Source organism: Pelodiscus sinensis, chromosome 3, assembly GCF_052426305.1.
Source record: "Pelodiscus sinensis isolate ZL-2025 chromosome 3, ASM5242630v1, whole genome shotgun sequence".
NCBI classification, from domain to species: Eukaryota; Metazoa; Chordata; order Testudines; family Trionychidae; genus Pelodiscus; species Pelodiscus sinensis.
Window position 1 is genome coordinate 128,054,270 of NC_143054.1, and position 24,989 is coordinate 128,079,258.

A 24,989-nucleotide genomic window follows, 5' to 3' on the forward strand; every position below is an offset into this window, starting at 1 on the left:
AACGAATAATCCAGATAAAAGAACCTCTAGAGCTCAGCACATTTTGGGAGTCTTAGGGTACAGCTGCCCTGCAAAAAGGTTTGTTCTTAACTCAGGTTAAAGCAGCAGTGAAAGCAAGTCAGTTTTTAACAAGTGTTGGAAGTTTGTGTTCCTCCCAGAGGATCCCTATATAGGCTGAATTCAAGCTGCTAACCCAAGCTAAAAGCTGCATTGCTGTGTTGTAACTGCTGTTTTAACCTCAGTTAGCTAACACTTAGGTAGTCTGAGTTAAGAACACTTTTGCTTCTTTTTACCCTTACTCAACAGCACCAGGTTTGGGAAGTGAAAGAGATGCACACTTCAGTTGTGGCGGCAGGAGAGCAAGGAAGGGCAGCAGGACCTTTAAATAGCCACAGGCCAGTACTGGGCAGTGTGCAGGATGAGAGATGGCATGCCAGATGGCACACCTTTCTATATTTAAGGCAAATTCTGTAATCTGGGCTCACTGAGGCTACATCTAGACTACAGACTTCTTGCGCAAGAAGCTTTTTTCGGAGGAGCTCTTCTGCAAAAACTTCTTGCAAAAGAGAGCGTTCACACTGCAAAAGCGCATCGAAAAAGTGATCTGCTTTTTCGAAGCTATCTCGCATGTAAGCAGTGATTGCTATGGATAGAATGGACACCAGGCCACCTGTGCGTTTTCCTCTTCCCTCTTCTTCCAAAAAAACTCCCTCTTTCCCATCCACACACACCTTTTTCCGAAAGAGCTCTTTCACAGAAAGGCTTCTTCCTCATAGACTGACGATTACCAATTGCACAAAAAGCCCTCTGTTCTTTCAATTTACTGTCGAAAGAATGCGCTTGCAGTATGGACGTAACTCAAGTTTTGTAGGAAAAATGGCCATTTTTCTGACAAAACTCTGTAGTCTAGACATAGCCTGAATGTCCAGGTTAAACTGACAGGGAGAGCTATAGACCTTCTGCAATGATACATGTTCAGAAGGCCACTTGCTCCAGGCAAGAGAGACTCCACCTACATTAAAAGCCTGCCCTTTGCTGCTTCTCTGCATGCAATGTACTACAGGGGTGGGGTGTGTGTCTTAGAGAGAGAGAGAGATGCTTTGTCAATGGCATGTCCCTTTTAATAACATCAGTTCAATGTTTCATACAGTTGTTGATCACTACACGAGTGAAATTGTCTTCAACAGTGTCCGTGTAATTGCCATTGTCATCATTGGTCTGGGCTTTCTCCTCCTGCTTCTACCAGAGGAATGGGACGTCTGGCTAATGAAACTCCTCACTCGCCTGAAAGTGCGGAAGAAGGAGGAGCTCCCCGAGGGGAATGGAGACATTGTTTCAGGACTGCAGAGCAAAAGCAGGAGAACTCGTCCTTCCATGTCATCCTTTGCTCATTAATGTTATTTTTATGGAAACTCTGTGATTAACATTGTATGTTACGATTCAAGGGTCTTTTCTTGCAAAGCACACATGTCCCATATAGTGTACATACACCTGTACAGTTTTGATATGATACAGTCTATGGCATCAAGTTTTGGCATGTCCAATTTGCTTGCACTTTTTCACATCAGACCTTTCACTTAGAAATACCACTTTAAAAAAATCAAAACAAGAACCTCATCCCTCTTTTTCAATGAATGTAATGTATAGTCAAATTAACTTTGCTTATATAATTTTAAAGATCAATTTTCATGAGAAGCAGGGCAGATGTTTAAAACATTAGAAACTGAATGAGGAATCCCACACTGTGATTTAAAATGAGCAAATGCTATGCTACATCATATGTTTATTTTCTACTAGCACTATACTCTTAACTTTTAAAGTTTTCAAAGAACCAAAAGCAAATCTTTTGAGGAGAGGTGAGAGAGGGATATTAGGAAACTGCTCCGTGAAGATAAGTGCACTTTGTGCCAGGGCAAAAGCGAGGTTAACGTGCTCCAAGGCTTGTACTCAAGTAATATAGGAGAAGCAGTCTAGAGCCCAGTCTCCTGATATTGCACATGACTGCACTCCACGTTTAAGATCATGCAAGAGAAATACAGTGCCTTCTACAGAATCCTAGTCTTTATCCGCATAGAACCAGGTCACACTGCAAGGAACTTGTGTCATTTTACAATGCAGGGGACCCTTGTGTGTCCAAAACTCCCGGACTGTGTCTACACTGGAACGATCTTGCACAAAAGTGGCCACTCTTGCGCAAAAACTTGCTGCCTGTCTACACTGGCCGCGTGTTCTTGCGCAAGTACACTGAAGTTCTAATGTATGAAATCAGTGCTTCTTGCGCAAGAAATATGATGCTCTCGCTCAGGAATAAGCCCTCTTGCACAACTGTTTTTGCGCAAGAGGCCAGTGTAGACAGGCAACATGAATTTCTTGCGCAAGAAATCCCTATGGTTAAAATGGCCATCAGAGCTTTCTTGTGCAAGAGAGCATCTACACTGACATGGATGCTCTTGTGCAAAAGCACATCTCTTGCACAAAGGCACATGCCAGTGTAGACACTCTCTTCTGGAAGAGTTTTTGCACAAGAACTCTTCTGCAAGAGTTCTTGCACAAAATCATGCCAGTGAAGTCAATGACTGCCCACGATATGAGTCATAGATTTCAATGGGAATTTAGGGTGCTCGGAGATGGCAAGTTCATGCTCTGTGGGCCTGATTCTCTACTCACTTGCACAGATTTTATCCCCATGTGGAGTTACTCTTGATTTAGTGTGAGTAAGAGGATAAGTAGGCTATATGTATAGCAGTCTTCCTTACAATAAAATGAACAAGGAAGCTGACAGAGCCAAGACTAGAGAATATGGTTCACGGTGTACGGTACAGTACTAACGAGGTGAAATGCCAGTTGCTTTTACTCTACAGTTGTGAGTTTTAAAAAGAACTGTACAATATTTACATCAAATGTAATCTAACACCTTTTTATGAAACTTGTAAGCACCAGATGTTTACTTACGCGATTTAGTTTCGCCATTAAATTTCTATCTGTGATAGACCACATGCTATGTAAAAAGGAACAAAAAAAGTTAGTTTACTATTTTTGAAGTTTACATTGTTGCATACAAAATTAAAATGTTATTTTCAACTGTTGCCATAAGCTGATGGTACCGGCTATCACAAAGGCATTCTTTGTGTCAGGCGAGTATGGCATTCACGTGGAAACTTTTTAGCAAATGAATTTCAGAATCCATTATCTGTTTGGCAAAACTAATTAATTAAAAGATTTAAAAAAAATCCTGTCAGTGACTTCTATGTTTCTTCTCCCTCCATGCCCCCAAACTTATATTAATTTCATGCTACTTGAAATAACTTAGCCAAAGTGATGAAGCAGGAGGAAGATAACATTTTTAAAAATGCCCCCCCTCCCCAATCCTGGAATCTACAATCACAGACTCTTACTCTCCTTCCCATCCGCAGGGAAGAGCCCTGCTGACTTAGGTGCAAACCTATATGCCTGAGCCTCCAAAGGGCTTCATAAGCATAGGCTTGTACTGCCAAAGAAGTCAACAAAAACTTGCTGTGGGCATAAGGGGCCATTACTGACTGATTCCTTTGCAGAAGCAGGGCTATAATACACATCTATGGGCTGGGCACTGTACTTAGGCACCTGCCAGAAAACATAAGCACAGCAGGAAGGGCCAGATTAAGACATGCTGAAGACCTAAACCAGGGTTGGGGAAACCTTTTCTGGGGCAGAGGGGGGGCCACTGACCCCCAGACAAGGAGATTTTGTGTGCTCAGCCCCACAGTGAGGTAGTGGGGGGAGGGGGGCTAGAGTTCCAGAACAGGCTCCTCAATGCTGTGGGGGGGGGGGAGTAGCCCCCAAGCCTCAGAGGCCAGATCAAGACAAGCCAAGGGCTACAGGTTCCCCATTCCTGCCCTAAATTATGTCACATTTACGAGCCCCCATAGCATTACCAAATGTGTATTATTCTAACACTGCAACTAGCAATCATAAGGTTTTATATTTGCATATGTACCAGTACATAGGCGAGGATGCACCTAAAAACTAGTGATTTTTTTGTGTTTAGAGCCTCCCCCCCCCATTCTGAGGCCCTGAGCTGTCGCTTACTTATCTTGTGCATAAATCCAGCACTAACAGCAGGAGGCAGCTAAGGTAAAAGTTGCCCAGCCAAAGCCTGACATCCTTGAACCTCCAAAGAAGTTGTGGTCTATAGGCCCTTTGTGATGAACATTTCTAATGCCGAGCATAGGCCACATTATCTAAGTGCATACCTAGCAGCACTCCAGACCCTTAAATACCCATTGCTACAGAGATTTTTTAATGTGATAATATGTGTGGGGCGGCTGACTGGGCAAGTGGCTTTTGCCACAGTACAACATTAACAAACCTGATTGTTTTACCCTGTTTGTGGGAGTAGCAAACTACACAGAGCTCCCAAAAGGACAGATCCTATGGTAATTACACGTATGTCTGTGGGGCATTTAAAAAAACTAAATGGTTTTCTCTTCTTAATTCAAAATGCGTGCAGCTTGTGGTGGTTCCCATCTTGTTATTTTCAAATAGCCACCCCCATAGTCCTGTGTGGAGCAATGCCAACGAAGATGGCTGAGAAGATGCCAGAAAGACATCGGCATAATTGGCTCCGGCCCAAAAGGATGTGTTGTAGAGCTCCCTGTCCTGGGACGCACGCATGAGGTGAGCAATCCACCCTACTGAGGCTGCACTTGTGCGCTGTCTCAAAGAGGTGCCCACACCCTTCACAGATGTGTATTGGCAGGAAAAGCTATGGTGGCTTTTAGCCACTATCCTGCCTTCCAGCCCTGGGATGCGCAGGGGATTCCCCCACCCTCAGCATGTCAGCCATCCCTGGGTAGTTGGCTATATTACAATAATTTCCCAAGGCCATAGTGCTGCCTGGAAGCCCCACAGAATTGTGTGATTTCCCCCACCCCACCCCACTCCCTACACCAGGGCTTGTTCTCTGCTGGCAGACAGAACCCTCCCATGGCTGGAACTCTTGCTTGTAGTACCCTTTATACTACCCTGACCCTTATGCAAAGCTGTTAAGGGACTAGGGCAGGGTGACTAACGCCACATTTCAGGATTGTAATTGCCTCACTTTAGGTTCAGCTCTGGGATTTAATTAAAAGTTCTTCAGCTTCAGCAAGTTGAGCTCTCAGAGGGCCCCCCGAGCATAGGGTACAATTCTGTCACTCACGGGCAGGCAGTGGCGGTGAGGTTTTGTGTTTGAAAAACTCATCCAATTTTGAATTATTTAAGGTTGGTACCCAAACCTCCCCTAGTTGCCTGAGTTGATAGTATAAGCACTCTTGCCTATACCACACACACAGAAGGTAGAGTAACATTTGTTACATTGCTGTACAGTGTAGCACACCTGCTGTCTCCTTACTGGATGCTCCTGGTCTCTGTGCCGTACGATGCGTGACCTTGAGGATGATGACTGGGCCCTGTGAGAGGCAAGGTCCTAGGACTGCAGCTTACCCATAGGAAGCACTAAATGCTCTACATAGTGACCAGCAATAAGAACTGACTAAAAGGTTGTTATATGAGAAGCAATTGAAAGCTGGCTACAGAGGGGAGGCCAGGCAGCTGAGCCTCCAAAGCCAGGCCTAGAAAATTGGGACCAGGAGAAACAACAAACTGGCCAAGAGCAAATTCAAAAAGGAGAGCACTGCAGGGCTGGTTGTCATTCTTGTTCCCAACTGCTGCAATCTGTACTCCCCACCCCATCCTGGGGCTGCTGCTCATCACATCACCGTCTCCATAAGGCCTCTTCCAGCACAGCCATATCTGCCTCCCGTTGGGCTGCTCTTCCCCTCCTCCCCCAGGTATGAACTGGACTAGTTCCCCTAATCCTTCCCTATGGCTTCCTTGGCCCTTCAGGGACCACACTGTCAGGTACTTCATCGACAGCTCTCAGACCATGCTGCTAGGCAGTGCCCTGACACCAGTTCACTGGTGGCTAGAGGCTGCTGCTCACACTGCCTAGCAGCAGTTACTATTCCTAGTTACTATGGCTCGCTTAGTGCCCATCTCTTCAGCCGGTGCAGACCTGGCTCGTCCACCCTGGGGTAAGATGTGGCCCAATCTTTGCCTTCTAAGTCATCATGAAACGTTTACAGAGTCCAGCAGGACCAGTAATGAACCAGCAGGCTAATTAGCACAGTAGATGAAATAACTCTGGACAGTATTCAGCATCACAGAATTTTAGTCCATTTCCCCTGCAGCAGAATGTCGTGCTGATTAATTCAGTGAAGTGGCGACAGTCATCCTCCTCCCCCACAAAGTCTTTTTTCTGGGCACTTTTTGTTGGTGGTGGTGGTAGCATTGTACTGTGGCAGGCTACTGTTTTATTAGTATTTTTAGCCCTGGGTCTCTCCATTCGATATTTGATGTTCAGTGACTGTGTAAGCCTTTCATCAGCCTATGATTTGGAGCTATGCTCATTATTTCAAACATTCCTTCTTTTCCGTGGAACCTGGTGGTGTTTGTGTCAGCATAGCAATGCTCTAGGGAACAACTATGAGACGACAGATTCAGTCAAAATAGCTGATAGAAGAAGATTAGAAATAGAAAACAAACCTGAACCTCGCACCACTTGTGGGTCTGGGGTACATTAGTGAGACTTGAGGCCAGGGTTGGGAGACTGCACCCTATGGCTCAGGATGGATGAGTGTCCTACCCTCATCCCCCACACAAAGTCATTTCTTAAGCTTTCCTCATTTCAAGGACTCTGGGCAGGAGTTTGACGGAGATACCCTCACAGAGAAGCACTTCGGCTCCCTCAGCAGTGCCATGAGATAAGAGGAAAAACTCAAGCAACCCCTGCGACTCTGTCTACATCAACTACTCACAAGGCAGTGGCACCCATCTCAGCATTGCAACCAGAAGATTACAAACAGTTTCAGGACCTCCTGAGGAGGATTGCAGAGCTTCTTCAAATTGCCCTGGAGACTCTTCAGGACTCTACCCACAAGATGTCCATTTTGCAGGCCTTAGCAAGGTGGTGCCCCAATCAATGAAGCCACACTGGAAATGGTCAAAGCAGTTGGAACACTCCAGCCACTTGCGTCCTGCCTCCAAAAAGGTTGAAGAAAAAGCACTTTTTCCATTATTGTTTTCCATCTCCACCTTGAATTTCTGTGTTGTCTAAGCAATCACTGATCACAATACACTGCATCAGTTCAGATCAATTTCTTCCTACAAAAATTGGACCCTCTCAGAAGAAACAGCTTCTTGTTTACCAACCTACAGTTTCTTAGAGCGTATTAGCAGGCACTGATGTCTAAATATAACTTTATTAATGAAAATAGATTGAATTTCCTAACAAGCTCCCACAGGAATTCAGGCCTCAGTTGCAGGCTCTGCATGATGAAGGAAGGTTGATGGCAAGTCGTCCTACAGGCATTGTTGGATGGAGTGGACACAACCTCCCAATCCAGGATGTCTGCAGTTGACATGAGGTGGGTTTCATGGCTGCACTCCTCGGGTTTTCCCAAGGAAGTTCAAGCTACATGAAAGACCTCCCTCTCGATGGCAACTCTCTGCTTAGCCCAAAAAAAAAAAATCAGACCAGTTGTTTTACCCTCTTGTGCAATCCTCTTTTCCTTGGGTATTTATATCCAGTACTCTGAAGAAAGAACTACAAACCACCTCAACAGAAACAGCATCCTGTGCCTCTGGCCTCCTGCTCCCTTCTCCCTCTATCTACAAAAGTAGCTTTCCTGATGGCATCACCTCCACATGGAGAGAAGGTGAGTTTGGGGCACTCCTGGTGTTCCATAAAAACAAGGTGTTTTTAAGATATCACAAATTCATTCAAAAAAAGTCCATCTGAATCAAACTATATTTACCTGTCTTGTATCCCAAAGCTCAAATCACCAGAAAGGAGAAGAAGCTTCATTCTCTCAACGTCCATCCAGCTCTGGCTTTCTACCTACAAATTCCTTTAGAAAATCCCCAAAACTGATATTTCTGTTGCTAATGGATGAAAGGGGACACAATCTCATTGCAAAGCATCTCAAGATTTTGGGTTGCATCCTGCTTTGTTATGAACAAAAGGAAATTATTCCCCCAACTAAGTGTAGAAGCCTTCTTGGCCAGAGCATAAGCTAGCTCTGGTGGCATCTGTTCAGGGTGTCACTCGTAGAAAATTGTAGCATGGTGACTTGGTGCTCTGCATATGCCATTAGTAGGCATTGCACTATGGTGTTAGCTTCTTCCATAGACATCCTTTGAAGCAGTGATCCAGTGGTCCGTGGTGCAGCATAGCTCTTCACACCCTCCTCCTCTTAGGGTTGCCAGGTGTTCGGTTTTGAACTGGACAGTCCAATATTTGAGCTTTCTGTTCGGGAAACAAATTGAGAAAATATAAATGAGAAAATACAAATGTCCGGTATTTTCTAAATAAGATGTAATGTGGATAGTGATGTAAAGTCAAGTGTGTCCGGTATTACTGTTGAAACCATCTGGCAACCCTACCTGCTCTCTGAGCACTGCTCATGAGTCCATCACAGTGGAAAACCCATAGGGACTGCCACTTGAAGAAAAGGGAGTTACTTCCTTGACAGTCACTGGGGTTCTTTGGAATGTGTGGTACCGATGGGTATTCCACTAGCCTCCCTTCTTTCATTCCACTTTGGATATTTCTTGATGTTTCACAGGAGAGCAGAGAGGCTAGTGAATCTCAGTCTTCCCACAGTCTGAAATTTTGATAGTGGAAAAATGCTAAACACTATGGCTACGTCTACACTGGCCCCTTTTTCGGAAGGGGCATGCTAATTTTGAAAGTGGGAATAGGGAAATCTAGACTGGCCCGATCCTCCGGAATAAATCCCTATTCCTACTTCAAAGTAGGAATAAGAGATCCTCCGGAATAGGGCTTTATTCCGGAGGATCGGGCCAGTCTAGATGCTTTTTTTCCGGCTTTTCCCCAAGCCGGAAAAAAAGCGGCAGACATGTTTATTTAAATCCGCGGGGGATATTTAAATCCCCCGCGGATTTCCCTATTCCCACTTTCAAAATTAGCATGCCCCTTCCGAAAAAGGGGCCAGTGTAGACGTAGCCTATGTGTTCCATCTAGCATTGAAATTTTGTATTGTGGTTGGTGTTATATATCGATAAGATACAGCACTTAGGGTCCCCAGGACCTCAAACAGGAATATAAAACAGGATTATCCTGGCATATTTCTTAATTTAATTTTCCTGGGTCTGTATAATTTCTTATATTATAATGGAGATTAAATGTATACCTGAAATACAAGGAAAAAGAGTTTACATCCAGCACACTGGAGAAACTGTGCAAAAGAAGGTTAACCAGTTGAAAAAGGAGTCATACATCCCAGACTCATCTAGAACTAGATAGTCTGAAAACAGCTTTAAATGAGACCTTCAATTTTTCTAATATTTCCAATTATTTTCAAGATTAAACTGTCTCCATAAGCTCTCTCTTGCTCATCCCCATTTCCCAAGATGGTCCCAAGACACTGATAGTACGTAATTAAAATGAGATGCAGAGCACTTGTTTATTCAAATGATACCTAAGTATAGGCAAACTAGATGTAACTTTTACATAGAGCCTCTGATACTTTCTGATTCCCTCAGAACAGAATAAAACCAACAGGCTGCCTTCCTGTTAATCAGAATTACAAACAGTTTGCTTTTGCATGTGCAGAGAAATAGGGATTATGTCAGACATCCTGTGCGGGAAAAGGGGCCACTTACTCCACTTTAAAACAAGAGCAGTTTCCCAGTAGCCATTCATCACATTAATGGAATCCCTCATTGCATTACAGAAATTATGTCTCATTTCCAAACAAGACCAAGCTGTATACAGGACACAGACATACTGTCTTGCCCCTTGCTTTGGCTGCAAGATGCAAACTATGCTTTATGCAGCCTGGAGCAGTTTTGGCAGTGCCTGGGCAGAGTTCCATTCTGGAAGATAGAACTTTACCACACACTCCCTGGTCAATATGTAATAATACTACAGGTTTGGGATTGAGTCTCCTCACGTGCAACAACTGTTCACAGATATAACCCCACTGACCCCAATGGAAGACATCCTGCTTAGCACCAGGGCCAGTTAAGAATTCCTTCTAAAAGCGGTTCCCGTCTATTCAATTTCTGAGAAATTGATCATGCTAATTAACTCATTGACACTTCATTGGCCTTACAGCTAGTAAATCCATTTTTTTAGATGAAAGTTTTGGGCACGTAGATCCAAAAACAAGATTTCATACCAGTAATTTTCTACTCCTTATAGGAAGGTTTGGATGAGAAATTGGACGTTAGTCTGCTCTGCAGGCCAAATACAACTTCAAAGCTACACAAAATAAGAAGGCTGATCCTTATGGATTCATCTGTGTGTCCTGAAACAACACAGGACAGGATGAGTACTGAAAACTGAAAGGTGGTTATTAGTTCTCCTCAGAAACTCGATCTTGTCCTGAAATCCTTTATTAAATCCCAGCTGAACCCTTGCATCCAGCTATTGCACTTTATGATCCAAGAGCTTCACTCATTACCGTCAGTTCACACAAAACATGGCCAACGAAATACCAGCATTTCCCATTAGAGGGTAGTGCTGATAAGTGCACAAGGAAAACATTATACAAATTTGTTCCAAAAAACCAGTGTGGATTTCCATAACAACCAGGTGATCATCCTACCACATTTCATCCAAATCCAAAATCACTAAAGGAATGGAACTGCATAGGTAGCAGAGAGAGAGACTTAACGAGTTCTTTGGCAAATATACATTAGGAAAAATCAAATGTCATTTGTGCAATGAAAAAAGGATTGGCAGCTTCAAAAACAACCATTGCCAGAGGGATTGTAAAATGTACTGCTGGGAGACATTATAGCTAAACTTGCTTTTGTATCTTCCCATAGATACAAAATAGACACCTACAGATGGTCCACCAGAAAAATCAAAGCTGCAGCACTAATTTTATGAACCCTGGGAAAACTACAAGAGTTCATATGGACATTCAGGCCTCACTAGAGCTACGTCTAGACTACAGGCTTCTTGTGCAAGAAGCTTCTTCATGCACAACAAAGTGTCCACACTGCAAAAGCATATCGAAAAAGCGATGCGCTTTTTCAAAAGATAGTGTTCAGACTGCCTGTAAGCAGTGATTGCTATGGACAGAATGGCCATTGGGACACCTGTGCTTTTTCCTCATTCCTCTTCTTCCGAAAAAACTCCCTCTTCCCCGTCCACACACGCATTTTTGTGAAACAGTTCTTTTGCAAAAAGGCTTCTTCCTCGTAGAATGAGGATTACCAATTGCGCAAAAAGCCCTCTGTTCTTTCAATTTACTATCAAAAGAATGTGTTTTCAGTGTGGATGTAACTCAAGTTTTGTCAGAAAAACAGCCATTTTTCTGACAAAACATTGTAGTCTAGACATAGCCTAGGGTCCCAGCCTCTACGCCAAGTGCTGAAGAAAGATGATAGGGCCAGGCAATGGAATGTGCAGAGTGCGCAGCCACACAAGTTCCCAAGCTCTGGAACAGCATTTCTGTTGAGCAAAACTAGAGTGGTTTGACTATGAATGCCCCTGTTACAAGCAGGGTAAGAAGTGAGGGACAAGATTTGAGCAGGACTAGACCTTTCAGTGATTTGCCCTTTCAAGCAGAGACAGTCTAGGATTACTAGCTTTATACTATCTCAAATCTGTTCCTTTTTTTCCCCGCAGAGCAAGCATGTCCAAAGTCCGGCCCGCGGGCCAATTGCGGCCCGTGTTCCGATTTAATACGGCCCCCGCTTCCTCCCCCTCTCCTGGCTCCCCGGCGCTCTTTTGAACTGGCGCGCCCAGCGCACCGCTTCCGGCCGCGCCGCCGCCGCCCATGGCCTCCGCGGTCCTAGAGCCTGCCCTGTAGGGCACGTCCGCAGCCCCGCTCCCCTGCTCGGCTGCGGGTTCGCCCTGCCCCCGGGCCACCGTGAGGCCGGCGTGCCCTGCGCTCTCCACCCGCCTCCGACCCTGCGGGCCCTCCGCCTTGGGGCTGAGAGTGCGGGGACGGCCCTCACGCATGTTCACTTCTTCAAATCTGGCCCTCTTTGAAAAAAGTTTGGACACCCCTGCCGCAGAGAGTGGAGGGGAAAAATCTTGATGTAACTATAGCACATACTATAACTTCTTTACCTCTTCAATAGCAGGTTCATCCAATTCTAGAGGAAGAAAAATGGATGGTGATGGAGTGGAAAGCCTTTAATTCTCCTCACCTTCCTCCAACAAAACTATACTGCTGCTTCCTCCTACTCCAGAGGCAGAGGTGGCAGGATTTTACCCCTTTCATTTTCTTCCCATTTAGAAATTACAAGTCTTCTTGGAATTTCTAAACATTATAAATGACCATTTCTTAACTAAGAAAGAATTTCAGCCATATTGAGAAATTCTATATTAGATTTTGCCTGAAGAGATAAAGAACTGATTTCAGAACTATAATTTTTCTGCTTGCTTAGTTACACATTATTATGACTCAATCACTTGTATAATGTACAAACAGAAAAACAAGTCAGAACAGTAATATATACAGTTGATACTTTAAAATGGCTAATATCATAAAGCTGGAAAGCTTATGAGCAAAATCAGCTGGAAGGAAGATTTTAATTAACAAATGTGAATAATAATTGTGAATACTTTAAGAACATCTTAATAAATGCTCAGAAAGCCACAGTCCTACAACTGAGGAAGAAGACTGTGTTGCTTGAGAAAAACAACTTGATTTAGAGGCAGCTATAAAAAAGATTTAAAATATTTATAACAAATGGAAGAAAGGGAAAGATGATATTCTATTATATATTTGAGAACATCTGTCCATCTATCCAACGGTCCGTCTGTCTGTTTTTCAAGAACTCCTCCTAAATAGTAAGAGCTATGACCACCAAATTCAGTATACAGCTTCATCTTACCGTAACTTAAAGCAAGATAAAGGTTTGGTTGAGCTAGGAAAATGAGATGTGCCTTAAATAGGATTGCTTCTCATAAATCCATACATAAGAGAGAGAGAGTCATCAGAGAGGTGAAAAGGGCTGTCTGGGGACACCACCCCATCTGGGACTGCCCCAGCCCTGAGCCTCCCACCGCTCAGGCATCTTTTAGGGAGGGTGGGAGAAGGGCTGAAGCTCCCCCATCCCCTGAATTCCTACAGGAACATTTCTGGCTGTTCCCCTCCATCAGGGAATGAGGGGAAGTGCACAATTTGCTGCATTTCAAACTCTGGTTGGGGAGCAGAGAGAACATATAAACCTGGACCTGCCCCAGCTGGGGAACATGCACCTTTACCCTGGCTGTGCCCACTGGAGCTGCAGCGGCACTTCTCACCTGGCCCCAAACTACTGCAGTGAGAGAGGCAGGGGTTGTCCTCACACCCCAGGGCAGCCTCCATACTGAACTCCTCATCCTCAGCCCTACCCCCAGAGCAATGATTCAAATGAAATATGTACATGTTCATTTTATTTTCCAAAAAACAAATATTAATGGAGTTAACGAGCAGAGCAACATCAGGTAAATCTTCTAATAATAAATAATGAAGAGGACAGGCCTCTGATTCAGAGCAATCTGGGTTGCTTGGTAAACTGGAAGCCAACAAACAATGTGTGTTTTAAAATCACAAAAACTAAAGGTATATACATCTGGGAACAAAGAATGCAGGCCATATTTACAAGATAGGGAACTCTATCTGAAGCAGTAACTCTGAAAGAAGATTTGGGGGTCATAGTGGATAATTAGCTGAACATGCACTCCCAGTGTGATGTGGGGACCAAAAGGGCTAATGCAATACTGCTAGGCATAAAAATAGGACTCTCAAGTAAGTGTAGAGAGGATATTTTGCCTTTATACTTGTCATTGATGCAACTGCTGTTGGAATACTGTGTCCCATTCTGCTGCCCACAATTCAGGAAGGATGCTGATAGAGGGTTCAAAGAGGACCCATGAAAATTATTAAAGGATTACACCTTACCGTGACAGATTCAAGGAGCTCAATCTATTTAGTTTAACAAAGAGAATCTTAAGGGGTGACTTGATTACAGTCTATAAGTACCTACATGGGGGACAAATATTTAATGGGCTCTTCAGTCTAGCAAAGACAGGTGTAACATGATCCAAGAACTAGAAGTTGAAGCTAGACAAATTTAGACTGGAAATAAGGTGTACCTTTTTAATTGTGAGGGTAATTAACCATTGGAACAAATTAAGGGCTGTGTTTGGGGATTCTCAGCCTCCCCCTGCCTACAAAACCCAGCGCCCATCCTACTGTATCAATACTGTATTAACCCATAAATGAGACAGACAGATTCCAGTTATGTGTCTGACAGTATCCTGCTGAGACATGAATACCTTGGCATGAGTCGGCAACTACTCTTTCAACATCACAGCATCTACCTAAGGAGAGATTTTCAGCTTATATAAATAAGGTAAAACGTTGTATAAGCATGCTAGAGGAGCACTATGGGAGTTTCTACAATCTGTGATCTCATTGTAAAAGAGCCTTCAAACCACGCCAGAACTAAAGCCAATACTTGTTCAGTAGGGAAAGGTGTATGCACACATACACTATATACATCTGCACATACACACATTGTACCTTACATTTCATTTCGAATGAATCAACAATATCAAAACAAAACAGGTGAAAGTTTGAAACTGTCTGGAAATGGGAGATTTTGCTTCATTCTCAGGGGACGCCTTAAAACAACTTAGGCTTCCTTGAAAGTTCTATGAATCTGTCAGTGGACCTGAGGGCTCTTTCATACCAACACTAGGCTTGGCAGCGTAAGTCCATAGCACTGAATGTCCATGGCCACATTGCCTGGCTTTATTCCAGGCATTTAAAAGCTCCACAAGGTTATTACTGACCTGGTACTACCAAATTAATCATGACCACAAGGCTGCCACCTGGCCATAGCTGGGCAATGTCCAACCACTGGACTACAAAGCGCAGAGTTGCCAAAGCCCAAATAATATTTAACGAAAGTGTATCAGCTTCAACAGGCAAGCTCAAGGGGTCTCCAGCATCCATCATCATCGCTAGCTGTAGAACCCAAGCATGTACATGGGCTGCAGCACATCCCTCTTGCCACAAACCCTTTTTCAGGCATTTGACCCAGCAGCTCCCCTAACACACCAGAGAAGCCCCTACATTGGCCTGGAGAAGGATCCTCATATACCACCTCACCCCAGTACAAGTTAATTAAAGTAGAACTAAAGCTTCAGCGGGTAACATTGTGGGAGCTCTTCTCACTGTAGCCCACGACCCACTGATTAGAGTGTTCACCTGAGCGGCAGATGAACCCTCTTCAAACTCCCTTCTCATGAGTCAGGGGGAAATTAAGATGGTACAAATGGCCAGACAGGGTCAGACCAATGATCCTGCTAGCTCAGTCACCCATCTTCTAACAGTGGCCAATGCCAGAAGCTTCAAAAGCAATGGACAGAGGAGCACAGGACTTCGTCCCTGACTGTCTTGGCTAATAGCCCTTTGTGGAGCCATTCGCCATGCAATTGCTCACTTTTTTATTGAATCCACTTACAGGTTGGCCTTCATGACATTGACTAGCAAGGAATGCCACATGCTGACTGTGCCTTGCAAGAAGACGCCCCGCCCCACCTTTGGTTTGGTTTAAATCCACTGCCCATTCATGTGCTCGGATCACCCTTACTCTTGTGTCATGTGAAGTAGGGATGTTAAATTTCGATTAACTAATCGAATAGTCGATGGGATTTCCATGAACTATTCAATTAGTCAATAAGGACTAGCACGTTCTGCCTTTGAAATGCTCAAGAGTCCGCTGGCCCTGGGTTCCACACTGTGTTCCAACTTTGAAATGAACAAGAGTCCCTGCTGACCTCAGGCTCCATGCAGGGCTTCCGCTTTGAAATGTACAAGAGTCCCAGCAGGGACTCTTGTACATTGGGCTCGTGTACATTTCAAAGTTGGCCACCATTGCACCTGTGCCCCCTCCCACAGAGCTGGAGCTGGGGGGAGCCGGCTTTTTGTGATAGAGGCAGCAAGGGGGAGGAGGGAAGTGACTAGTCACTTACATCCCTAATGTGAAGAAGTGAATAGCATGTCCTTATTCACTTCTCCACACAATTTATAGAGCTCTAGCATATCCTGCCTTTGTAATGGCTTTCCCATGCTGAAATGGGAGTCAGGCTTCCTTTCCCCATAGTCACAAGTGAGGTCCCCTAACCACTAAGCTAAAAGTTACATGGTAGGTCTCAACTTCATGGCAGGTCTCCCCTCTCACCTCATTTATTTGGTGGGGCATTCAAAAGTATCTCACAAGTGAGGCTGCATTATTCTGTTATTATGATCAGTCAAGATTAGGGATGTGAAGGACTAGTCGATAGGATAGTCAACTAGTCGCTTCCCCCCCTCCGCCTCTTGCTGCCTCTCTCAGATAGAGACAGCAAGGGGAGGAGGAAGAAGAGGGGGTACTTCAAGCAGCAGGGCTGCTGGAAGCCTGGGGCCAGACCCAAGGCTCCATGTGGCGCTGCCGCTTTGAAATGCTGTGTGCAGCCCAAGGCCAGCTGATCCTGGGATCCATGCGATGCTGCCGCTTTGAAATGCTGCAGGGAGCCTGATATCAGGCTGCACACGTTTCAAAGCAGCAGTGCCATGTGAAGCCCAGGATTATGTACCAAGCTGAAGTCTTAACTATGGAATAGAGAGCAATGCTTTCATAATTATTTATAGTACAGTAATATCAAAGTGTGCTAATCGATTTCTAAATATATAGCAAGACAAATCATTTTGGTACAAAATGCAGTCACTGTCAGATCTAGTTTAGCAAAATATAAGATAAATAGTCTGCTAGGCAAGAAATGTAGCACTTCTGTACTATAAGATGTTAACTGGAAACCAGAGAATTTGCAGTCTATAATAATATGCATGTATTATACATTGTAGTCAACAACAGGCATCAGCTGATCATAGATCTGGAATACTATTTAAATCCCAAAAAAACTTCACCTTCAGACATTCTGGGACATTCCTGCAAAATGATTACCAATTTCTTTCAAATTGCAGTAATCACTAAAAGAAACTGAACACCAAAAGCTTTGGTTGTTGGCAGTTGCCTCATCTTAACAAATCTTCTGAGATAAGCCAAGACTTCTGCCTTTCTGGAACACTGTCTTTAACTAGTTTGATATGAATAACCCACTTTTATAGGCACATTTTCTCCAAAGTAAGAGACAAGAGAGGCAAGCTTAGAATTCTTATGGTAATGACAAGCAAATTATCATGATCATAATTAGTGCTGCATGAAATGTGTGTGTGTCTTTCTGTCTGTGTGTGTGTTTACGAGTCCATTTATTCAAGAACTCCTCCTAAATAGTAAGTTAGGGCCACCAAATTTGGTATGCAGTTTCCTCTTCTCCTAACCTAAAGCAAGGTGAAGGTCTGGTGTTCCAGGACAACCAGAAGCCCTGAGAAAAGGACAGTTTTCCATAACATGCAATGGAGGGACTGCTGTTCGAAGGTACATATAAGAGTGGCCACTGGGGGCAGCAAGCCCACAGGAGAGAGCTATTCTGCAGTGTCCATTGGGGATAGCCATAGCACCCAGGAAGAGGCCAGCAGAGTTGCGGTTCTGCCACCTTGCCTGCCAGCACACCAAGTAAATAGCCTCCTCACACCAAACTCTTACCCCCATCCTGGCCTTTGGCTGCAGTTTTGGCAGGGGGGAGGCCCTGAGTGGCCTGAGGAGGCTTGGGGAGAAAGAGGGCCCCTGGCAGCCAGGGGAGATACTGGGAGGAGAAAACGCCCTTGCTGGCCAGAGGGGCAGAGGGGATGGGGAGGGGGGAGAACCTTAAACAACTCCAGTGGCCGAGGGGTGGGCTGGGGGGGAGAGAAAATGCTCGTGCCAGATGGGACACCCTGCCCTGAGCCCCAGACCTACATTTCTATGATTCAACAGGACAAACTGAGGAAGTCCCACGAGACATCCCATAGTCCCATGATTAAAGTACTCATCTGTGAGGTAGCAGACCTCTGTTTAAATCCCTTCTCCTTAGGGGATGAGAGGGGATGAATTAGGAGTTTCCCACATCCCAAGTGAGTACCTAACTGCTGGGCTAAAGATTATGAAGCAGGACCTCCTCCCCCTCCCTGGCATTTTGTGTAAACTCACCTGTAGGGCCCAGACTCAGAGCATGGTTACCAGATCAAGCCCTACAGCTGAAGCAGGTGGGAGAATGCTTGTTTTCCTATGGTTTGTGCATCACTCCAGCATTTCTGCATCCAGATGCCCAGCATAGGGCAGCAATGTGCATGCTCAGAGGAAGCAATGTAGGTAATTAGAGAAATTTAACTTCAAACATGTAGGTGTCAAGCGAGTTTAGGTTCCTACAGCATTTGGTGATAACTGAGCAGGCATTCTGTGAATCACAGTGGGGTCTGATTCTGGGATTAAGCTGCCTAAGCCATTTTGTGCCTCTAGTTGAGAAATGTACTTTTCTGCGTCTTATCCTCTGCTTTTACGGTGTGGTGCTGATGAGTGCTAGACAGCTACCAGTTCACACGGACATCCTCTGGAGCTGCAAGTGCTCAATATCTCTCAGGATCAGGCCCTTGTTACAAACCTGTCTCTTGCTGATAAAATTCCAGACTCTTCAAAAGTGCAGCTCTGTAGGTTCCCATGGAAACAAAGTCCATTACTTTTTAGGTTGCCACCAGTAGACTGCAAAAATTTTAGCGTTTACAGGCTGTCGGTCTGTAAAATGAAAGCCATGATTCTTCTGAGTACAAACATGGAACTCTGTCAATTGATGCCCAAGCCAAAAATAAAATCATTCAATAAGCGTTATTCTGCTGCACTGCTTACTGAGATTTCAACTCTGATCTTGTTTTCAAGCTGCATTCACCCAGGCATCTGAATAAGCAGGTAAACTAGATGTGCGCTCACAGAAGAGGAGAACTGGAAGAGACCTTGAGAAGCCATCAAGTCTAGTCCACTGCCTTCAGGGCAGGACCAAGCACCAACGACATCATCCCTGCTAGATGTCTGTCTTAACCTGATGGGCAGGGTTGGGACCCCTGGGATGTCACCTGAGGTGCTTAGAACCACTGAGCCCCCTCCTCTGGCAGCCTGACTAGCTCAGAGCTGCTTGATGCTTTATCAGGGAAGGCTTTACATCGCAGTATTTGAGATCTCCAGTCCCATCCGGATCACTCTAGGGGCTGATTCTGTGACTCTGCGGATCCCAGCTGGGTCTGTGTGGCTCTGTCAGCCAGTATTCGCGCTCTTCTCCCGAATGAACTGCGGTGTCGTTGAGAAGAACGGGCTGTTTGGCACCTAGCAGAGACCTGGCCGCGTGGCAGCGCCTGCGGGTGGAGGGGGAGAACACGTCCTGTGCCTAAGCAGAGGGTTGGAAATAACGCCCAGCCCCAGCCCCACGCCCGCGGGGGGCAGCAACTAACCCCTCCCCCAGCGTTAACCTGCCTGCCACTCCTCCTGCCTGCAACTACTGGGACTGGGCCCAAGAGCGTCTCCTAGCAACGAGGAAAAGGGATTTCCCCCCCTCTGCCGCGTGGCGCCTGCGTACAAAGCAGCTCGGTGCCGCCCCCGTGTCGTCTTTGCTACCGTCACTTCCGGCGCTCCAGAGCGGCGCGGTGTTACTGCCTGAGCTGTGCAGCTGCCGGAGGGGCGGGTGAGTGAGGCACTTGCCTGGGGATAGACGCCGCAGTTTCGTTCTGCGCGTGTCTCTCCATTGTGGGGCGGGGGAGACGCGCTCCAGGCTCCTGCTGTGTAATCGCCGGGCTGCCTGCCCCAGGGGCTCACCGGGGCCCCCACCGCTCTCCGAGCCCTAGGCCGGGGTTGGGGGTCTTCAGCCCCTCCCTCATAGAAGTGGTGGTGTCGCTGCGCTGGCGCTTAGTTTTCGCTGCCCGCTCAGAGTTGTGTAGCAGTTTAGAGCTGGGAAAATAACTTCTGATTCCTATTATTCAACTGCACCATGTAGCAGGGGCCGGAAAGGGGAGTCCCTGGCATTCATGCTAAAATTCGACACTCTCCGCACGGGACTTAACAAAGACCCCAGCTATCTTACCCATTACAAAGATAGCTTCCCCAATTATCACCTAATACCATTAACTCACAGACATTTCCCCTTCCCCACCTCTAATATCATTAACTCACTGGCATTCACCTTCCTTCTCCCCCCCCCCCCCCCACATCCCCCTTCTGTTCTGTAATGTGATTTGTCCTTTTCATGTGTGTTCATTTTTTTTAAATTATATCCTTTGGTATATATGGTTGTGCCAATTTTCTTCCATTATTTGATCTAAGGAAGTGGGTCTGGCCCACGAAAGCTCATCATCTAATAAACCATCTTGTTAGTCTTTAAAGTGCTACATAGTCCTGTATTTTGTTTCAGCTACACCAGACTAACACGGCTACATCTCTATCACTATTCCCTAGTGCAGGTTTGTCAGGTCCATGCACTGATAGAAAATGGGGTTTTAGTGTTTCCTGTTGCTGTCTAAAAGGGAGCATATGCCCAGATTTGTAATTTGCGTTGGTATTCTCTTGAAAGTGCAAAGATTTTCTGCGTCCTGTAAGTGGAAGTTGATATGAAGCACCTGCCTTCTTTTTTAAATTGTTTGTGTGACTAACTGCCTGTATACCTGAGAAACTTAACATGTGCATATAAACACTAATTCGTTTTTATTTAGCTCTCCCCAGTTTACTGTGGCACTAGATCAAGTGACACCCTCAAGATTAATGAAGCCATGATAAATGAGCTCCAAAAAGGTCATTAACCAACGCAATGTTTGTGTGTGAATAAACTTGAAGCTATAGGCAATCACAGTATTTATCAAGAACAAGACATTTACAATTTTATTTTATTTTGCCAGTAATAAAAATGTCAGCACCATCAATGGAGGAAAGGAAAGCTTGCTGGGGAGCCAGGGATGAATACTGGAAATGCTTAGATGAAAATACAGAAGATGCAGCTAGGTGTCAGAAGCTTAGATGTTCTTTTGAGTCTAGGTGCCCTCAGCAATGGGTGAGTGCTAGTAGCTTTTCATCAGTCATAAGATGCAACCTGAATTGTGGTGTAACACACACTGCTTCCCTCTCTTTTTTCAGTTATGTAACTATCCAGAATACTCATTTGTGTATTGGTAACATTCACAAATATGAATAATGTACTACAAATTAACTTTTGCTACACAGCAAGCAAAGCATTAGTACTGTAGATCCTCTTAAAGATTGGGTATTTGTTTCATGGAATGGTCCATTAAAACAAACAAACAAACGAATATGTATTAAACCCAGAAGACTGCCTGTTCAGATAGTTGAAGTGCATTTCATCTTAAGTTACATGGATATACCACTGGAAGGGAACTCCAGAAACATCCTATCAACTCCCAGAGACAGGGAAATTAATGGATAATATTGCATAAGTGAAAACACTGGTCTCAAGGGGAGAATACTCATAATAGTGGCAAGACTTGCAATTGCATGGCACCTGGAGACTGTTTTATGATGTGCTGTATCAAATTTGTTTCTGGTTCAACAACTGAGGTCATATTCTAAATAATTAACACACACACACTTGACCAAACTGAAAAGTTGTGTATATTTAAATAATGATCAAAGACTGTTCTTTCCTCACTCCTGTTCGATGTCTGAATAAGAACTTTACATGTTGGAGTCTCATACTACACTAGTTTGCTTTGATGAACGTAAGTTGTTTTTGTTTTTTTTTTTAAACAGGTAAAATACTTTGACAAAAGAAGAGACTTTTTAAAATATAAAGAACAGCTTCAAGCAGGAGAATATCAGCCTTCGGGTACTACTGAAAAGTCATAGCTATGCATCAACTTATGAACGAATAATCTTATGGAAAAGAAGGACTGAAATGTGAAAAAAGTTCCTTGAGTCAAAAATAATTAGTAACTTACACTGTGTCTCTAGAAATTCATGCTGCTTTTCTTGTTGAAATGCCTCATTTTTATGTGAGAACAGTAATTAAATGAAAAAGTGAGTGTAAGAATGACTGTAAGAATGTATCAAAGAAAGATGGTATTTTTCATGATTGTGTAACTAGGATGCAAAACAGGGCTACCCAGAAATCAATGCACTGAATTATAAGTTTATATTATAGGGAGACTATTAAACTGTTTTCAGATTAGTTTTTCTATGCAAATGAACTATTCTAAAAAGCTCCTCCCTTCTCCCTCCCTCTGAGGATATGTCAGTATAAGTGAGCAGATAAAAATTGTCAGTAACTTTTGTCTGCTGTCTTACAGTATGGTTAGGCTTTAAATGAAGATCAAAAGATTTAAATCACTGCAGCCCATTTCTAACGTAGCTGGTCTTCATTTAGGTATGTTTTTAAACATCTGCACAATTCTAGTTGAGATTCCTATGCCACTAATGTAGGCACACAGTTTCTCAATCATTAGTATGTGTCTGATGTGAAAAAATACGATACGGGTGTGTGTTTACGTCCCCAGTTGTATAATTTGATGGCACTGATATAAACTCCTCCTGTTTTATTCACAATGGATTTGCTTCTGTAAAGGTCTGTTTTATCATTAATGAGATAATCCTGAGGCAAATTAGCACCTGTTTTAATATTGGCATTTTCCAAATTGTCAGTGAAAAATGCTTAAAGTGCTTTGTAGTAAGACAGGGACCTACAGTTAAACAGATAAGCTACTAAGCATAGAGTTTACTAGGAACAGCAAACATTGCTTAGGTTTTTAAAAGGTTAATATTTATAGACATGGTTTATCCCATATTCCTAAATCACTCCTTTTCTTGATGCAAAAGACCATAACATCCTCTAGCAACCTACCAAAATTTCAGTTTACTTCTAAACATGTGATCAGTTCAAAGTCTGCAGTACATTGAAAATTTAGGGAGACTAAAAAAATTTGAATTTAATATGAATAAGACCACCGCAAGGAATAACTATTTTGTTCTTATTGTCAGTTTTTTAAATTCATCTAACACATGCATAATTTCAAGGCCACTGCACCTAGATGCTGCAGAAAACTTACAGTACCATTTTAGAGACTACACCAAAGATGTAAACCACTTCAACTTCAGCTACAGCTGTTGAACCAGAATGATAGCTATAGTAAAGACCCTACATTTTGAAGTACACTATATGAAATGTCAACGAGTTGTGTGTTTAAGAGGCACTAACTCTGGTTGCTTGCACTGTAATAAGACAGCTACACGTACGTAAACAATACAAACAAGACTATTTATTACCAATTAGATAATACATTAAGGCATTTAAAAACAATTTTTGTATTAGACAACACAGGTGTAAGGGCATGCAAAATTTAAAAACATCACATTCATCCTGAGTCTATAAATATTCCATGTATTTAAAAATATTTTAAAGCACCATAAAAAAGCCATCCAGCTGCATTACAAATAAGGCACCAAGACTCTTTTAGTTATTTTAGTTGGTTTTGCTTAATCAGTTGTTGCCTTGTATACTCCCAAATCAAGAGTGCTCCACTCACATGAACATTCAGTGATCGAATGATACCCTGCTGAGGAATTTCCACACATACATCCAGATGCTGAATCAGGTTTGCTGGGATTCCCTCATGTTCATTTCTAATAGAGAGGAAATTTAAAATATGTAATGTTTTCACCCAGAAAAGAATTATTTCATGCTAGCTCCAAGGTGCACCTGTCTGGAGAAACCAGAGTGTCCCCACAACAAAAACAAGAAATGAGCTACAGTAGCAAACACCATTCACACTAGTTGTTGCCAGCTACACCTATCATGGGATACATTTCTTATACATGCAGTTGGCTTTTCTTTATAAACATAACCGATGAGCACAAAAGAAGAAAACCTAACCACTGCATAGCATTGAAATAAAAAAATATATAAAATACTAAAACTAGTGTCTTGTTTCAGCAGCAATTGTTAAATTTATTAAAACACTGAAGACAATGAAAACTAAACAGTGTAATAGTTTAGTCCCCTTTTTTTGCTGTAAGAAAATTCATATTTTGGTTAAATCACAGCCAAAATGAACTAATCTTATCCTAATAGTAGTTTTTCCCCATCTCAAACATAAAACTGATACACAGAGATCCTAAAAATCTGCTAGCCATGGAAAAACATAGAATTTGCATTTTTATAAAGAATCTTCCATTTTTATATTTTGTGAAAATAGTTAATATTTATTTTAACTACATTTTATTGAAAGTACCAGTCACACATTAAATGCAAATAACCTCTACCATCTTGTGATTGATTTTTGAATGTGCTTTAAATTTACTCAGGCCACATAAATGAAGTGCTTTTGGCATGTAGAGGTTACTCAATGTCATATTTTATTGCATCTGAAATTTCACTTCAGCCTCCAAATGTGAGTAATTAAAAGTTGTGAAAAGATGTCAATAGCTTTAAAACTCACGAACAACTGAGTCACAGTACTTGGCATGGACAAATTTCATGTTGATGCTAAACTTCAAACTTGCTTACAAATCTATATTTTACAGTGTTTGTCTGACTGAGTTTGTTTGTTCAAGAACTCCTTATCAGTAAGAGCTAGGACCACCATATTTGGTATGCAGCTTCCGCTAACTCTATCTTAAACCAAGGTCAGGGTTTGGTTGTCTCTGGAAAACAGGAAGTGCCAGGAATTAAACTATTTTCCATAACATGGAAAGGGAGGGAGCAGAGAATGTAGTGACATGAAAGGGAGAGGCACAAAGAGAGGAGATGTGATATTAGGGCTGTGTCCAGACTCAAGGGTTTTTTCGAAAAAAGTAGCCTTTTTTTGAAAAAACTTCACCTGCATCTAGACTACAGCCGTGTTCTTTCGAAATTAAATCGAAAGAACGCGGCTTTTCTTTCAACGGCGGAAAACCTCATTTCACAAGGAAGAACGCCTTTTTTCAAAAGTGCTCTTTTGAAAAAAGGCGTTCTTGAATGCAAACAGGGCTTTTTCGAAAGAGAGCATCCAGACTGCCTGGGTGCTTTCTTTCGAAAAAGCGGCTTGCTT

General features: G+C 43.5%; 3 protein-coding genes and 1 long non-coding RNA gene across 6 annotated transcripts in view; 2 read left to right on the forward strand and 2 right to left on the reverse strand.

Annotated features, from left to right (window-relative positions):
• SLC35F3 (solute carrier family 35 member F3) overlaps nt 1-2,852 on the forward strand; it is a 250,211-nt gene extending 247,359 nt beyond the window's left edge. For both annotated transcript variants that reach the window (XM_025184108.3, XM_075924761.2), the window contains one exon: nt 1,151-2,852. In XM_025184108.3, the coding sequence (XP_025039893.1) occupies nt 1,151-1,395 (245 nt within the window). In that variant the 3' untranslated portion in view covers nt 1,396-2,852. The remainder of the gene's footprint in view (nt 1-1,150) is intronic.
• A 151-nt stretch (nt 2,853-3,003) lies between these two features.
• LOC142827970 (uncharacterized) lies at nt 3,004-19,526 on the reverse strand. Its single transcript, XR_012902804.2, has 2 exons — nt 18,581-19,526; nt 3,004-8,326 (listed from the first exon to the last, which is right to left on the reverse strand). It is a non-coding gene; the product is annotated as an uncharacterized LOC142827970 (long non-coding RNA).
• Nucleotides 19,527-19,548: 22 nt separating this feature from the next.
• Nucleotides 19,549-22,511, forward strand: COA6 (cytochrome c oxidase assembly factor 6). Of its 2 annotated transcripts, none has more exons than XM_006122050.4 (3): nt 19,549-19,648; nt 20,853-21,004; nt 21,718-22,511. In XM_006122050.4, the coding sequence occupies exons 2-3, from the start codon at nt 20,861-20,863 to the stop codon at nt 21,811-21,813; spliced, it is 240 nt and encodes a 79-aa protein (XP_006122112.1). In that variant the 5' UTR covers nt 19,549-19,648; nt 20,853-20,860; the 3' UTR covers nt 21,814-22,511. The 2 variants fall into 2 exon arrangements, with proteins under 2 accessions (XP_006122112.1, XP_025039894.1); XM_025184109.3 differs by lacking the exon at nt 19,549-19,648 and adding an exon at nt 20,426-20,748.
• Nucleotides 22,512-23,199: 688 nt separating this feature from the next.
• TARBP1 (tRNA guanosine 2 -O-methyltransferase TARBP1) overlaps nt 23,200-24,989 on the reverse strand; it is a 101,190-nt gene continuing 99,400 nt past the window's right edge. Inside the window, exon 30 of the mRNA XM_075924760.2 lies at nt 23,200-23,583. Coding sequence (XP_075780875.1) covers nt 23,418-23,583 — 166 coding nt within the window. The 3' untranslated portion in view covers nt 23,200-23,417. The remainder of the gene's footprint in view (nt 23,584-24,989) is intronic.

What these genes read in the sequence shown, in the direction of transcription:
- COA6 (XM_025184109.3), top strand. Translation starts at nt 20,727, where the DNA reads ATGATAAATGAGCTCCAAAAAG. An exon ending in GATAAATGAGCTCCAAAAAG is followed by an intron (nt 20,749 to 20,852) that starts GTCATTAACCAA and finishes TTATTTTGCCAG; the next exon opens with TAATAAAAATGTCAGCACCA. An exon ending in CTAGGTGCCCTCAGCAATGG is followed by an intron (nt 21,005 to 21,717) that starts GTGAGTGCTAGT and finishes TTTTTTAAACAG; the next exon opens with GTAAAATACTTTGACAAAAG.